We start from the raw sequence: 17,698 nt of genomic DNA on the forward strand, positions 1-17,698 counted from the left end.
TGCTGAAAATTTGACTTTTCCACTGCCTCTTCCTCCGCCCTTTAATGGGTTTTGTTTTTTATGACGACATTCTCTTGACCAGTGTCCATGCTTCCCACAGTTCCAACAGTTGTCTGAATCTGATGGGGGTTTTGATTTGAATGGTGGCTTGCGACCTTGTCGGCCTCTAACTCTTCCTCTGCCCCTTTGGGAACTTTGGAAGAAGACCGATGTATCTTCATCTAGATCATTACCATCATCATCTAGATGAAATACATCAGAACTTTCACCTTTTTTGATCACTTTGTCAGCGTCTCTGGCCCACTGCATGGTCGTTGTAACACAAGCAGTGTCCGCTTCCACCAAGTGTTTCCTCACCCAGTTGCCTAAATCAGGGGGGAGACCAGTGAGGAGCGCATTTTTAAGATGTTGCTGATAAGCACTCTCAGCTGCATCATTGAATGGGATGCCACTGTGCAACCTGAATTCTTTTTCAAATCTTAATTGAATAGAAGCCTCATCACTTTTTATCTTTCTATTTTTTGTCGTTTGAATTCGTTCTCTTCTCTCTTGTGAAGCTTTCAACCACACTCTAGCACAATGCACTTCTCTCTCTTTTCTTTCCTTTCTCAATCCCTTTGGCTTCCTATCCTCCAAAATGTCTACCACTACGTTCCACATTTCAAGTTTCAACTTTCCTTGTACTCCATACTTTTTCTTCCACTTCGGCATTTATTGCATACAATTAGAAAATCTACTCGCCATGTGCTTCTCATCTCCTTCAAGAGCGAGAGATTTACCGTTTTTATTTCTCATCTTAATTTGGTATTTCAGTTTCAATTTTTTTTTCTTGGAGGATCCTCAATGCAGGTTTAAATTGACGTTTCACCAAACTATTAGCCTGTGTTATTGCCGTGGATCAATGCTAGAACTGCTTTTTAGTCAATTTATCGTACCAGTCACACTCTCAACCAGACAAGTTTTTTTTATCCCTGCCTACGCGAAGTCCTCTTTAAAAAAAAGAGCTGCTTCATTCGGAGGGGGGACTCTATAACACCCCCTCCTTCCCTGGGAACTAAAGACAACAGTCCTGTTACCTAGCCCTGCCAACGCGAAGTAGTACTTTTTAGAACAGTGGTTGTCAAATGGGGGTACACGGAAGTACTCTAGGGGGCACGTGAGATTTTATAAAACAATTTGAGAACCACTGCTCCAGAAGAGCCACTTCATCCGGAGGGGGACTCTACAACACTCCCTCCTTCCACAAGACTTAAGATCTTCTGTCCTGCCTATTGTACTTTTCCCTGTGCACTTTTAGCTTTTACGCATTTCACAACAACACAATCACACAACTTTAGGGCTTTAACTTACTTGTTCCCTGGTTCGTTGCACTGCCGGATCCCGTCAATCCACCTCTGTCAGACGAAGGCAGACCTAAGATGCTGGCCCAGCGAAGAATTTTCTTCCCAGGTCTTTCTTTTCCAGGTCCTCCTAATGGGCGCTGGCTTGTCGACAATGCACCACGTCGTCCTCCGTCGGCCAGATGGCGGGTATGAGAGGATCCAGGTCATGGCACCAAAATGTTAGAGTGGTGCTCACTCTAACTTATTTTTGCAAGAACCACACGGGAGACAGTATGCCCTTTTAAACACCTGCAAGTGGAGAGTCATTCATCACTGTGCATACAACGATGATTGAATGAGGTCTGACTCAGGCCTCTTGCAAAAGCATTTTTATTGAGAGAAACAGGGTGGGGGTGAGAGTGGACAGGATGGAGTTGAAGCCCCTGACCTCTGGTCAAAGCATATCAGGGGGTGTTTTATGACGTTGTGTAAGACAGGACAAGCTAGGTTATTTATTACAGGTTACATTCCAACATAAGCATAAAACTAATCTAGTTAGGTTATTTATTACAGGTTACATTCCAAGATAAGCATAGGATCAAACTAATCCATCAACCCTAACATATATCTATCAATCCTAACAGAGCGGGTATATAAAAGACACACAGATCGATCGATCGATCGGTTGGTTGTATCCGGGATCTTGTTCTTTCGGTCACGACCCATAGCTTGTGACCATCGATCGATTTTATAGCCACTTGTCTATGCCTCATTTTAAGCCAAAAAAACACTTTTGTGGATGTAGAATGGAAAATGGGTCTATAAAGCATTATCCTGTCTCACTGTTTGACTGAAACAATCTCTACATTGTTTCTTTCAAAAAAGAAAAAAATATATTGCCTTCTGGTATTCTAATCAATTCTATTCTGTGTAATGAACTTGTTCTCAGGCAATGCTCAGAGTGTGACCAGGCAAGCAGCGATGAAGCTGATATTGCTATGGAGACGCTACCTGACGGTACCAAGAGGTCCAGGAGGCAGATTAAAGGGCCAATTAAATTCATCCCGCAAGAGATGTCACCAGAGCCCAAAAAAACTCAAGTTAGAGGCACGGTGTGTATTGACCCTCTGGAAACTTAAAACAAGTTAAAGGCAAAGTGTGTAGAATGCTTTGATATGTCAGTGTTCATTCATTTTAAAAGGTCACTATTATTACATCATAGAGTGATAGCGCAATGTATATTTTTTGTATGTATGTATCGGTCTAGTAATTGCTATTTTATTACATGGGGTCACGCCTCCCATAAAGGATGTCTCGCCACCATCTTTGTGCAATGGATACCTGAAGGAGACAATCACTTGATCACAAATTTGCTAGCTTAATGACTACAGCATATGTAACTAATGCACTTAATTCGACACATATAGGAGTACAGTGCAATAAGTTGTTTGTGATGAAATTTTGCTTGCACCTTTCCTGAAGAAATTGGTGGTAGGATTGCCATATGTGGTCTCTGTGACATCATAATGCATGTGCTTCAAAAGCCTGAAGAAATTGGTGGTAGGATTGCTACATTTGGTCTTTCTATGGCACCAAAATGCATGTGCTTCAAGTCAAGTCAAGTCAAGTTCATTTGTATAGCCCTAAATCACAAACAGTCTCAAAGGGCTTCACATAGCCAAAAATTGACAATTATTCTCAAAGCATCCCCTGATCTTAAGCTCCCAAAAGGGCAAGGAAAAACTCAAAAAAACCCTGCCAGGGGAAAATGAGAAACCTTGAGAAGGAGGGCGCTTGCCGCTATTGACACCCGTAAGGCGGCGGGCCCTGACAACATCCCGGGTCGAGCGCTGAAGGACTGCGCTGGGGAGCTGTCGGGTGTCTTCATGGACATCTTTAACGTTTCCCTGCAGCAGGCCATCGTCCCCTCGTGTTTCAAGGCTGCCACCATCGTTCCTGTGCCGAAGAAACCTGCACCGTCCTGCTTCAATGACTACCGCCCCGTGGCACTGACGCCCATCATCATGAAGTGCTTTGAGCGGCTTGTCATGGAGCACATCAAGTCCGTTCTCCCCCCCACCATTGACCCTTTCCAGTTTGCGTACCGTGCCAAGCGGTCCTCTGAGGATGCCATCTGCTCTGCCCTCCACTCGGCCCTCACCCACCTGGAGAGAAAGAACTCATATGTGAGGTTGCTGTTTGTGGACTTCAGCTCTGCCTTCAACACCATTGTGCCGCAGCGACTCATCTGCAAACTCGACTAGCTGGGCCTCAGTACCTCCATCTGCAACTGGCTACTGGACTTCCTCTGTCAGAGGCCTCAGGTGGTGCGTGTTGGTGACAAAATCTCCGCCAGCATCACGCTGAGCACGGGGGCCCCCCAGGGCTGCGTGCTCAGTCCATTGCGCTTCACCCTGCTGACGCATGACTGCACTGCGACCTACAGCGACAACCGCATAGTGAAGTTTGCTGACGACACGACTCTGGTGGGTCTCATCACGAAGGGCGACGAGACTCGGTACAGGTCGGAAGTTGACCTTCTGACCACGTGGTGCAGGGACAACAACCTCCTGCTGAACGTCAATAAGACCAAGGAAATTGTTGTTGACTTCCGGAAGGGTCACACAACACACCTGCCGCTGATCATCGACGGTGCTGTGGTGGAGAGGGTGAGCCGCACCAAGTTCCTGGGGGTGCACATCAGTGAGGACCTCTCCTGGTCCGCAAACACCTCGTCACTGGCAAAGAAAGCTCAGCGCCGCCTGTACTTCCTGCGGAAGCTCAGGCGTGCATGTGCTCCTCAGGCAGTCCTGTCTACATTCTACCGTGGCACCATTGAGAGCGTCCTCACCAGTTGCATCGCTTTCTGGGGTGGTAACTGCACTGAACAGAACTTGAAGGCCCTGCAGCGCATAGTGAATACGGCTGGTAAGATTATTGGTGCTTCGCTCCCCTCCCTGAAGGACATTTACACCTCCCATCTCGCCCGCAAGGCAACCTCGATTGCCAGAGATGTGAGTCACCCAGCTCACTCTTTGTTTGACCTTCTGCCCTCTGGGAAGAGGTACAGGAGCCTGCGCTCCCGCACCACCAGACTCGCCAACAGCTTCTTTCTCCAGGCTGTTAGGGCCCTGAACTCGCTACCCCCTTCTGCGTAGCGTGCGGCACTGTTGCGCTATTTTCTGGAATGTCTGCTGTACGCGCACTTGCTCCTTTTTTTTTTTGCTCCTCTTATTTATTTATGTATTTGTTGTGTTATTTATTCATTATTTATTCAGCACGCTTTTGTTATACTTGTTTACTTGTTTGTCTGTTGTGAGCCATGTCTTGTCACCGTGGGATAGGGGGGAACGAAATTTCGGTTTCTTTGTGTGTCTTTGGCATGTGGAGAAATTGACAATAAAGCTGACTTTGACTTTGACTTTGACTTCAGGATCACCAGGTTGTAATGGATGCAGAGAGGGCACAAGTAATACATAATATGAAAATGAATGAAAAAATGGATGTCGGAGGTGCCCTCGATTGTCCTGGCAGTGTCTTCAAGGAGGTTGAGCTGCAGTTTCTTCATCAAGAATTGGTCCCCGAGAATCCAGCTAGCCGCTATCAGCTTTTGCGCCTCCTAACCCCCTCCCCAGCCAGGGAGGGGGTGGGCAGAGAGAACAAAACAAACTCCGGCCAAATCGACCACTACAAGTTAGTTAAAGGCCGTCTTAAATTTTTCTACTGAGGTAGTAGTTCTAATATCCATTGGTAGGGCATTCCAAAGCTCTGGAGCACGAATAGAGAATGCTCTAGAACCTGCAGACATTTTCTTGGCCCTCGGTGTAACTAAAAGACTAGCGTTTTGCGAACGAAGGTTACGAGACAGAACATAAGGAACGACTAGGTCGACGAGATATGAAGGCGCTAAGCCATGCAGTGACTTATAGGTTAATAGAAGAACCTTGGAGTCACATCTTAAATGGACCGGGAGCCAATGTAAGTTGGCTTATATTGGGGTAATGTGATCAAATTTTCTTGACCGTGAGAGCAGCCTCGCAGCGGCATTTTGCACTAACTGTAGATTGCTCAATCGATCAAAATGCTGCCGGTTTGAACTTAGGTCGTTGCATTCTATTAGTTTACAATGAACTGTCACAAAATATTACTATCATCCATTCTTCCATGCACCCATCATTCAAACCTTCTGGTATATACGTAGCATCCATCGTCTGCTCTCATTGTCAAAACACTGTACAAACGCAGACTCTGTCAACACACTGAAACACTTCTTTATCCAGTCATCCATCTTCTTCCGCTTATCCAGGGTCGGTTCGTGGGGGCAGCAGCTTTAGGAGGGACTCCCAGACTTCCCTCTCCCCAGCCACTTCATCCAGCTCATCCCGGGGATCCCAAGATGTTCCCAGGCCAGCTAAGAGACATAGTCTCTCCAGCGCGTTTTGGGTCGTCCACGGGGTCTCCTACCGGTGGGACATGCCCGGAACACCTCCCCAGGGAGGCGTCCAGGAGATATCCTGATGAGATGCCCGAGCCACCTCATCTGGCTCCTCTCAACGTGGAGGAGCAGCGACCCGACTCCGAGTCTCTCCCAAATGACCGAGCTTCTCACTCTATCTCCAAGAGAGAGCCCGGACATCCTGCAGAGGAAACTCATTTCGGCTTGTATCCAGGATCTCGTTCTTTCAGTCACGACCCATAGCTCGTGACCATAGGTGAGGGGAGGAGCGTAGATCGACCGGTAAATTGAGAGCTTTGCCTTTTGGCTCAGCTCTCTCTTCACCACGACGGACCGGTAGAGTCCGCATTACAGCCGACGCTGCACCAATCCATGTGTCGATCTCACGCACCAACCTGCCCTCACTCGTGAACAAGACCCCAAAATACTTGAACTCCTCCACTTGGGGCAGGATCTCATCCCTGATCCGGAGAGGGCATTCCACACTTTTCCGACTGAGGACCATGGACTCAGATTTGGAGGTGCTGATCGTCATCCCGATCGCTTCGCATTCAGCTGCGAACCGCTCCAGTGAGAGCTGGAGATCACGGCTTGAAGAAGCCAACTGCACCACATCGTCTGCAAAAAGCAGAGATGCAATGCTGAGGTTCCCAAACCGTACACCCTCAACACCTCGGCTGCGCCTAGAAATTCTGTCCATAAAAGTTATTAACAGAATCACTGACAAAGGGCAGCCTTAGCGGAGTCCAACCCTCACTGGGAATGAATCCGGAGGGATATGTTAGGGTTGATAGATATATGTTAGGGTTGATAGATTAGTTTGATCCTATGCTTATGTTGGAATGTAGTAACCTGTAATAAATAACCTAGCTAAATTAGTTTTATGCTGATGTTGGAATGTAACCTGTAATAAATAACCTAGCTTGTCCTGTCTTACACAACGTCGTAAAACACCCCCTGATATACTTTGACCAGGGGTCAGGGGCTTCAACTCCATCCTGTCCACTCTCACCCCCACCCTGTTTCTCTCAATAAAAATGCTCTTGCAAGAGGCCTGAGTCAGACCTCATTCGATCATCACTGTATGCACAGTGACGAATGACTCTCCACTTGCAGGTATTTAAAAGGGCATACTGTCTCCCGTGTGGTTCTTGCAAAAATAAGTTAGAGTGAGCACCACTCTAACATGCTCTGTGGTATGAATACTGCTGGGGCCTGAATTTCCCCACCCCCGGATCAATAAAGTTTCAATCACTCAATATATCAATCAATCACTATATCAATCAATCAATCAATCAATCAATCAATCAATATATAGTTTATATATAGTGATATAGGCCTATGGAATAATTTGAACTGCAACTGACTACGAGTCTGACATCAGCGCCGCATACACTGGTGACCGGTGTCAGAAGCGGCATTGTTTACACAAGACGAAGATTTCGATGAATTTAATTATTTGGAGTGACACGGTGACACATGGTTTGATAAACGTGTTATTTATTTTATGGTTATTTGAATAACTGTTAATGTTACGTCAGGCATGTTATCAGCTCCTTGTTTGTGTTTATGTAACGTTAGCATACCGTATCGTTTAGCCTGTTGTTGCCTGTTCTTGTCTGTTCTTGGTGTTGGATTCGTCAAATAAAGTGCTCCCAAAAATGCGACTTGTACTCCGGTCCAACTGATATAGTCTCTTTTTCTTCTTTATTATGCATTTTATGGCTGGTACGACTTGTACTCCGGAGCGACTTATAGTCCAGAAAATACGGTGACTTCTATTAGGTATGTGACAAAGAATCCAGTTCCACTATTACTCTTGATGCAATTTTTATATGACCACATCACACATGTCTGTTTCCTCTCAGAAAAATGTGCCTTGGTTTATTAGCAATGTCTTTTCTGTCACTACTCGTCCCTGGTCGTTTTATTATGTGTATATGTTGCCACAATTTCAGTTTGCGTCGCTGTGTACTCGCCCCTCCCATCCTGTTTGTTCACAATCTATGTTATCACCGTCACCTGCATCTTGTTACCTGTCTTGTATTTAAGTCTTGTCACTCCCCTGTCGGATTATTCTCGTCTCTCGTGTTTAGTCTTGTCTGTCGTCTTGTTTCTCGTCGTTTTGTCTCGTCTTTCTGTTCGGTTATTTTCTCTGCAATTTGGTCTGTCCGTCTGTCGGTTATCTCTGTCACTCTGCTGCCGATAGGTTATGTTAGTTTGCCGGTTCTGTTGGTTTGTTCCCCTCATCCTCACTTCCAACTACGTTTTTCCTCAATAAACCCTGGTCCAAGATTCATTTGGTCGCCCAGCTCCACTCATTCTGTGACATTTTGTGCCTCTATTTTTGGATTACAGTGGAGTCCCCTTCTGTCGGGTGGTTTTTAATTTGGTGATTTTGATGCAGAATTTCTATGTTTATCACAGGCACCCAAAATCGAGCTTGCTTTTAAATATCAACCTACAGTGGGGCAAAAAAGTATTTAGACAGCCACCAATTGTGCAAGTTCTCCCACTTACAAGATGAGATATGGCTGTAATTTTCATCATAGGTACACTTCAACTATGAGAGACAAAATGAAAAAGAAATCCAGAAAATCACAATGTCTGATTTTTAAATAATTTATTTGCAAATTATGGTGGAAAATAAGTATTGGGTCAATAATGGCCTCAAACTGGGGCTCCACACCAGATCTCAGCCTGTGGGGTCAAAATGATCACAAGATCGGTGAACAAAAATCCCAGAACCACACAGGAGATCTAGTCAATAACCTGCAGAGAGCTGGGACCAAAGTAACAAAGACTCCCATACACTACGAAACACACTACATCACCAGGGACTCAAATGTTGGAGTGCCAGGAGTGTCCCCCTGCTTAAGCCAGTACATATCCAGGCCTGTCTGAAGTTTGCTAGAGAGCATTTGGATGATCCAGAAGAGGATTGAGAGAATGTCATATGCAATGTCCAACTTCAGAAGTTGAATCAAAATCTCTTTGCTCTTACTTGTCCTGAACAGTCAAACACTCAGTTACAGGCCATTTTAGTGTTTTGAACTGGAAGCAAGGGGTTTTTATTCACTTTTTGAAGTCTTTAAAAAAGCATAACTTTCTTAATTCTTAACACATTACAAAAATTAAACACAGTTTTGATCCTTGATTTGAGCTCATTTTGGTGATATTAGTTGTGTTGGTAAAAAAATAAAATAAAATAAATTAATAAATAAAAACATTTCCCCCATTCTTTTCATTTCAAATTGTTTCACTGGCTACGGCCAATATTTGTGCAATGGCTCTTTTTTTCACGGCCAACTGTGAAATTTAGAGCGCCCTCATCCAGTTTCGTCTGAAAATATAATTTTTTTGGGTTGTTTTATCACAGTCAATGTCTGCTTTATCGTCGATTTTTTTTTTTTTTTTTTTTTTTTTTTTAAATATACTAAGACACACAAAGAGATTGAAATTACGTTTCCACTATCCCTCGGTGAGATAGTACACATATGCATACAAGCAACACAAAAAAAAACCCAAGAAGGCACAAACAATTAATAAATAAGAGTGTTGAATAAATGATAAATAAACAAATAATAAATGATAATAATAAATATAAGAGGAGCAAAAATGGAGCAAGTGTACATACAGCAGACAGTGGACTTGGATATGGTGCTTTAAAGAATTAATTGCTTTATTTGATGTTTTCTCTATTTTTTATGTTTTGAATATGTTCAAGATAAAGATATAAAAGCATGTGAAGTGATCAACTGTACTAAAAAGAACATGGGAAGTGTTCAACTATACTTGTAAGTGATGTCTTAATGATCAAGTAAAAATATGTGAAAAAAAAACATATATAAGTCGCTCCTGAGTATAAGTCGCCCCCCCACCCAAACTATGAAAAAAAACGCGATTTATAGTCCGGAAATTATGGTAATCCAGATAAAATGCTAGCAGTGGCTCGTAGCTGGTTAGCTAAAAGTTGGTGGGCAGTGAAATGCGTAGAAGCATCAGTGGACGGGGTTCTGATGTTGGTGCAGTGTGTTGTGGTGTTGGTCGATCCCGACTGTACCCGCACAAATGGCAAGCCCCAGTGTGCCATGGCGGCACACAGCTGAGCCACGGCCGGCGGGCTCGCAGCGAGTGGGGGCACCCCCCGAGGACACCGGCTGGGTGGCCAGAGAGCTGAGTCAAAGTTGTTGCAGAGTCCAGAGCAAGCAGCCACAGGCTCAGAGCCGGGAGGCAGTAGGGTCCGGTGGTGGTTTGGCTAGCTGGCTAACGTAGCTTGGAGTCCGAGGGAGTGGGAACAGAATGGTGCGAGCGGAGCTGCGGAGTGGACGGGAGACAAAAACGAGAAAATAAAAGAAAAGATGGGCACACTTAAAATGGGAAACGCAAAACAAATAGCGGACAAACATGTAGCGGACACGGTCCAGGACAGAAGCGGCAGTCAACAATTCAGACCCCAATGTTGCTCTAACCCGGAAGTCAACGAACGGACACATGCGAAATGCCGCAATGTGTCCTCAGTACCATGAAGATGCCTTCAGCAAGGTATTGAACCAACCAGGATCTCACTGATTATCCTTTACTGCAAGTGGTGTGAAAAAACATTTCAGCTTCCACATTTGGCAAAACATGTCAAGGCTATTTTCTATGCCTCGTTTAAATGGCGGAGCCCAATGAGAGGAGCCCGGACAAGGCAGCTGTCAGAACTTTAAATGTGTACAATGCCTTTTGCGGTCAAGAACATCTCTACAAGCACACTAAAATTGACAATATCCAATGTTAGAGATTTGCTCACTCCAACTTATTTTGCAAGAACCACACGGAGACAAGGCAAGTTCTTTTGGACACCTGCAGGTGGAGAGATCACTCGCTACAGGAATGAAATCTAAAAGTCTCCTCCCTGCAAGGGCATATTTATTAGGAGGAACAGAGTGGGGGTGGGAGTGGACAGGTTTGGTGAACCCCCGGCCTCTGATAAGATCAGAGCAGGGGGTGTTTTACACTGTTGTGGGAAACAGAACAACTTTGATTGCTTCCCCTGCAGCTGGTCAATCAAGCAGAGGAAGCAACCACTTCATCTTACTCTGCATTGTGAGGGCAAGACAAGATTGATTTAATCATTACATTGTGAGGGCAAGACAAGATTGATTTAATCATTATAGTCTACATTCCAACATAATCCTACGATAAAGATAACCTGGAAAACCCTAACATCTCCCTCCTGTTTTATCATATGATTATGTCACCCCAAACAACAAAGACAAGCAAGAAGAAAAAAAACACATATATATATATACGTATAATGAAGAAAGTAGAATGGTAAAAATAAAAACAACAAACAATGATAGCAACACTTTCCAGTGAAGATGAGGCATTACCTCAATACCCCAGATCAAACTTATTGTGTAAGCGAAAAACCTGCTGGCCAGATGTCATTAGCAGGAAAATTCTTACACGGTCCCTTTGCCTAAGGCGACCAGAATGCTAACAATAATAAAAAAAATAAAAAGAAAAACACAGAAACAGTACATCATTGTATCCATCACTTGCGAAACATTTTCGATGGTCAAATCATCAAGTTTCTGTAAAACATGCTCAACAGAACAGCATCTACGCAATCCACGTGTCATTATCGTCATCACATCCGTCATCTCTAAGAAGTTGTATATGAACTTGGGCTACAGTAGAGGACACAAACTTCGACACAGCAGACTTCAAACATGGGATAACGCAGGTCGTATGGGTTTCTGGGGTCCCATGACCAGTCTTCATAGTTCTCATCATGTGACCATCATTTACCACGGGCAACATTGTCATTTGGTCTGTTCAGATGAGTCAATAGACCATAGCACGCTCCAACCACAACGCAGCAGAGGATCCATCTGGCATATGGAGCCCCGTTGCTACTAGGATGGCAGAGACACTGGGACATCCCCTCGCCTAGCGGAGTGGGGATCGATGAATTCTTCACCAACATTGAGACGCCTCGCCCTAAACGACGGGGCCCCTTTGTAGTCAGCCTTCCCCACCACTCCGAATTAGGGGTCCAGCACTCTCTGCAACTTGCAGTGGCTGAGGTGAATCCAGCTGGGCCGTTGAGAGATTTTTACCGCCGTGGGAGTAGCAAGCAAAACTTGGAACGGTCCCTCCCACCGCGGGCTGGCCCAGTTCTTTCTTTTGATGATCTTGATGTAGACCCAGTCTCCTGGATTGATGGGGTTGTCCACCTGTGAGGGGGAGAGATCAGGCGGCAGTAAATTTGCATTGGACACATCCTTCAGTTTGCCTGTTAGCCTGCAATTGTCCAAATCAAAAATGTTTTCTTTTAACTGTCTTTCTTTTGAACCCCTAAATCTCTCGTGTTGCTAACCTATCTACACCAGAACAAAAAAATTTTACCACAGTATAACACCAAATTTATTCGAAAATTCATTGTCATAAAGTGTTGTATTCTTACTATCTTCCACTATCTGCCCTACTCACTCCCTCCTTTTGAGGCTTGGCAACGCCCATGCCTCACACCTTGACAAACTTTTTGGGGGAATGCATACGATTCCATCATCATTTAATTTGACTTTCTTTCCAAAACGCTTCTCAATTTCTCAGTTCACACATCTTCTACATGTGTTACTGGTTCTCCAGTTTTTTTTTTTTTTTTTTTTTCTAGTTAATTATCAATCCAAAAGCTACGTGTTTCTTTCTTTCTCTGTATGAGCATAAGCGGTCAAAGAGGAGGAAACTCGTCATGCTAAAAATTCGGCTTTTCCTCTGCCCCTTCCTGCACTCTTTGATTGATATTGCTTTGCAGAACGACACTCTCGTGCAAAGTGTCCTCGTCCCCCACAGTTCCAACAGTTGTCTGAATCTGATGGGGGTTCTGATTTGAATGGTGGCTTGCGACGTTGTTTGTATCTAACTCTTCCTCTGCCCCTTCGGGAACTTTGGTAGGAGATTGTTGTATCTTCATCTAGTTCATCATCATCATTATCTAGATGAAATACATCAGAACTTTTGCCTTTTTTGATCACTTTTTCAGCATGTCTGGCCCATTGCATAGTTGTTGTCACACTTGCAACGTCCACTTCCACCAGATGTTTCCTCACCCAGTTGCCTATTTCAGGGCGGAAATTAGTGAGGAGCGCATTTTTAAGCTGTTGTTGATAAGCACTCTCAGCTGTATCATTGAATGGGATGCCACTATGCACCCTGAATTCTTTTTCAAATCTCAAACGAAAATCATCAGTATCTTCGCCAGGCTTCTGTTTTATTCCTGCCAAATGACCATAATTCGCTCGTCTTTGAAATATAGTTCGCACTCTTTGCACAAGACCATTCCATTGTGCTGCATACTCCCCTCCCAATTGATTTTCCTCAATGGGATAGGGAAAAGGCCCTTGATTATTTCTACCTGTATAATTTCCTCTAACCTTCGCCCAGTCTTTTCCCAAGGAGGACATTGCAGCTTCTCCTGCCTCATGTCCATTCAGTCTATAGGAATGTATAATTCCGGCCATGTCCTCTGCCCATTTATCTGGGTCTTCAGCAACAGGGATAAAGTCCCAATGATCATCGTCACACACACATCTGGGTGTGGTGAAATTTGTCCTCTGCATTTAACCCATCCCCATGTGATTTTGATCCATCCCCTGGGGGAGAGGGGAGCAGTGAGCAGCAGCGGTGCCGCGCTCGGGAATCATTTGGTGATCTAACCCCCCAATTCCAACCCTTAATGCTGAGTGCCAAGCAGGGAGGCAATGGGTCCCATTTTTAGAGTCTTTGGTATGACCCGGCCGGGGTTTGAACCCACAACCTTCCAGTCTCAGGGCGGACACTCTACTACTAGGCCACTGAGCTGGTGACTAGGCCACTGAGCTTCAACTGCTTTTCTTGCCTCTTCCAAAGTCCATGGTCGGAAAACATATGTATGTGGGAGTTGGCCTTCCCCTACATTAGGGTTTGGCACCTGTATCATTGGGCATACATCAACCTTGTCTAAATTTTGAGAAAATCTAGCAGCAGTGGTCAAACTCCTTGTTTGTACAGGACTTCTACTAACGTGACCCTGACTTCCTTTGCTGTTATATGGGGGGGGATGCAGGTTTGTTAAGCTTGGATACAAGTTTTGCGTACGAGCGGAAGGCCCCTCTTGCTCCTCTGCTCGAGCTGCCCCTTCAGCGTCGGCTGGAGCCACGGCCGCAGCAGTGCGCCTGCGCACTGTGGCCTAATTGTCTCCCGGCCTGACAAACATAGTCTCAGCCTCACCACCTTTCATCTTTCTATCTTTTGTCTTTTGGATTTGTTCTTTTCTCTCTTGTGAAGCTTTCAACCACACTTTAGCACAATCCAATTCTCTCTCTTTTCTTTTCTTTTTCAGCCCATTTTTCTTTCTTTCCACACTCTCTTCTAAAACATCAACTACTATCTTCCACACTTCAACTCTCAACTTCCCTTCTACTCCATACTTTTTCTTCCACTTTGGCATATATTGCATACAATTAAGAAATCTACTCGCCATGTACTTCTCATCTCCGTCAAGAGGTAGAGAATTACCGTTTTTGTTTCCCATCTTAATCCTGGTAGTTCTAGGTTATACAATTTATTTTCTCAAAAATATTATTATTATTATTACTTATTTATTACTTATTTATTTAATTATGTCTTTGAGGATCCTCAATGCAGGTTTAAATTGACCTTTCAACGAATTACTAGCCTGTATTATTGCCGTGGATCAATGCTAGAACTGCTTCTTAGTCAATTTATCCGACCAGTCACACACACAATCACACAAGTTCCAGCGCTTTTTTAGGCCTCATAGCTCGGACAAACCAAAGCCGTATCTCATAGCTCGGACAAACCAAAGCCGTATCTCATAGCTCGGACAAACCAAAGCCGTATCTCATAGCTCGGACAAACCAAAGCCGTATCTCATAGCTCGGACAAACCAAAGCCGTATCTCATAGCTCGGACAAACCAAAGCCGTATCTCATAGCTCGGACAAACCAAAGCCGTATCTCATAGCTCGGACAAACCAAAGCCGTATCTCATAGCTCGGACAAACCAAAGCCGTATCTCATAGCTCGGACAAACCAAAGCCGTATCTCATAGCTCGGACAAACCAAAGCCGTATCTCATAGCTCGGACAAACCAAAGCCGTATCTCTTGTGCACCTCTACGTGTTACGCGTTTAACAACACAACACAACTTCAGGCTTTTAACTTACTTGTCTCCTGGTTCGTTGCACTGCCGGGTCCCGTCAATCCACCTCTGTCAGACGAAGGCAGATGCTGGCCCAGTGAAGAATTTCCTTCCCAGGTCTTTCTTTACCAGGTCCGGCTAGTGGACGCTGGCCCGTCGACGGTGTGCAGCGCGTCGTCCTCCGTCAGCCAGATGATGGGTATGAGGGTCCCGGGTTTCGGCACCAAAATGTTAGAGATTTGCTCACTCCAACTTATTTTGCAAGAACCACACGGAGACAAGGCAAGTTCTTTTGGACACCTGCAGGTGGAGAGATCACTCGCTACAGGAATGAAATCTAAAAGTCTCCTCCCTGCAAGGGCATATTTATTAGGAGGAACAGAGTGGGGGTGGGAGTGGACAGGTTTGGTGAACCCCCGGCCTCTGATAAGATCAGAGCAGGGGGTGTTTTACACTGTTGTGGGAAACAGAACAACTTTGATTGCTTCCCCTGCAGCTGGTCAATCAAGCAGAGGAAGCAACCACTTCATCTTACTCTGCATTGTGAGGGCAAGACAAGATTGATTTAATCATTACATTGTGAGGGCAAGACAAGATTGATTTAATCATTATAGTCTACATTCCAACATAATCCTACGATAAAGATAACCTGGAAAACCCTAACATCCAATGTATGGGATTCATTTGTGTCTGCATGTCATATACACTGCTCAAAAGAATAAAAGGAACAGGTTTTTTTTTATCAGGGTATGGCATGAATTCAATTAGACCTTTCTGATAAGGTTTTGGTCGGGTACATGGCAGAAGGGGTTGTTAATCAGTTTCAGCTGCATTGGTGTTGATGGAATTAACAACAGGTGCACGAGAGGGGCAACAACGAGATGGTCCCCAAAACAGGACTGATTTTGCAGGTGGCCATTTCAAGTTCCTCCCTCTTGATCTTTTTTAACTGGTTTTCCACAAGTGTTGGCTTTAGCTAGAGTCATTATCACGACTGGGCACATGAGGGAATTTCTTAACCCTCTTGAAGTCATTGCTCAGCACCGTGGAGCTCGATTGGCATTTGCCATAGAACACCAGAATTGGCAAGTCCGCCACTTGCGGCCTGTGCTTTTCACAGATGAGAGCAGGTTTACCCTGAGCACCTGTGATAGACGTGAAAGGGTCTGGAGAAGCCAAGGAGAGCGCTATGCTGCCTGCAACATCATTCAGCATGACCGGTTTGGTGGTGGGTCAGTGATGGTCTGGGGAGGCATTTCCATGGAGGGACGAACAGACCTCTACAGGCTAGAGAACGGCAGTCTGACTGCCATTAGGTATCGGGATGAAATCCTTGCACCCATGGTCAGACCCTACGCTGGTGTAGTAGGTCCTGGGTTCCTCCTGATCCACAACAATGCCCGGACTCTTGTGGCAAGAGTATGCAGACAGTATCTGGAGGATGAAGGAATTGACACAATTGAATGGCCCTCACGATCACCTGATCTAAACTCGATAGAACACCTCTGGGGCATAATGTTTCGGTCCATCATACGCCGCCAGGTTGCTCCTCAGACTTTACAGGAGCTCACTGATGCCCTTAGACAGATCTGGGAGGACATTTCACAAGACACCATCCGTGGTCTCATTACGAGCCTGCCGCGATGTTGTCAAGCATGCATACAAGCTCGTGGGGTCCACACAAGATATTGGAAATAATTTTGAGTTGCAGAATTTGAATTTAGGCAAAAAGTACGAGCCTGCTGTTAGAGATTTGCTCACTCCAACTTATTTTGCAAGAACCACACGAGAGACAAGCAAGTTCTTTTAGACACCTGCAGGTGGAGAGTTCACACGTTGAAGGAGTGAAGTCTGAAACTCTCCCAACTGCAAGGACATATTTATTAAGAGAAAGAGTGGGGGCAAGAGTAGACTGAATAGAAAGCCCTTGTGCTCTAATCAAAACCTATCAGGGGGTGTTTTACGACCTTGTATAGAATGGGATTCATTACCGGTTGCATTCCAACATAATCATACGATAAGGATACTCTGTAAAACCCTAACACCTGCCATATAATTTTTTCACTTTGATTTTTTTGGGGTGTCTGTATACTGAGCCCTCTGTAGGCTGAAAACCTTTATTTCCATCAAAAGATGTGGCATCCTTTTGTTCCTAAGACTGTCCATATCAGTATAGATATCCCCAAAAAAATGTCACCATTGAAATCTGATGTGTTTTCAAAGTGTTCCTTTAATTTTTTTGAGCAGTGTATTTGTATAAATATATGATATACATACAGAAGCCAAACAATTGTATATTTTTCTATAATTAGTCTCTTATATGTATTTTATAAGACACTAGAACAGGGGTGTCCAAACCTTTTGCAAGGAGAGGCAGATTTGATAAAGTGAAGGGGCCCGGGGGCAATAGTTTTTTCTAACATTTTTTAACTACAAAAATTTCATGCAAATACACACTGTTATAAAACAACTTTCATTGTCCCAAGTGTCTTTTTTTAAATAACAAAGTAACCAAATATAAGCCACTCAGGCAGATGTGAACAACTCTTAAAACACAAATTCTGCCTTTCATTCATATCTGAAGAGTCAGATAACATTGAACAAACTGTATGAAATACCTTAAATTTACATGAGTTTAAAATTATTTTTGCCTCATGAACATTTTAAACAGGAGTTATACGTAATGCAAAGTTGTCTGTTATTATTAAAATTTGAATTTTGCTCT

At 44.4% G+C, this 17,698-nt stretch overlaps 1 protein-coding gene and 1 long non-coding RNA gene across 13 annotated transcripts in view; one reads left to right on the top strand and one right to left on the bottom strand.

The window, feature by feature from the left end:
- phf14 (PHD finger protein 14) overlaps positions 1–17,698 on the top strand; it is a 256,949-nt gene that overhangs the window by 114,320 nt on the left and 124,931 nt on the right. For 10 of the 12 annotated variants that reach the window (XR_015862923.1, XR_015862924.1, XR_015862922.1 and 7 more), the window contains one exon: positions 2,272–2,434. Coding sequence is in view for 7 of the 12 variants with exons in the window: in XM_088397789.1 (XP_088253915.1) it covers positions 2,272–2,434 (163 nt within the window). In the remaining 5 variants the exon portion in view is untranslated. Of the gene's footprint in view, positions 1–2,271; positions 2,435–5,628; positions 7,564–17,698 lie in introns of all 12 variants that reach the window. The other 2 variants (XR_015862921.1, XR_015862925.1) reach the window with 1 other exon arrangement.
- LOC148385873 (uncharacterized) lies at positions 10,614–15,032 on the bottom strand. Its single transcript, XR_015862939.1, has 2 exons — positions 14,999–15,032; positions 10,614–12,005 (listed from the first exon to the last, which is right to left on the bottom strand). It is a non-coding gene; the product is annotated as an uncharacterized LOC148385873 (long non-coding RNA).

This window comes from Syngnathus floridae, chromosome 15 (genome assembly GCF_059516105.1).
Source record: "Syngnathus floridae isolate MCC-2025c chromosome 15, RoL_Sflo_1.0, whole genome shotgun sequence".
NCBI lineage: Eukaryota > Metazoa > Chordata > Actinopteri > Syngnathiformes > Syngnathidae > Syngnathus > Syngnathus floridae.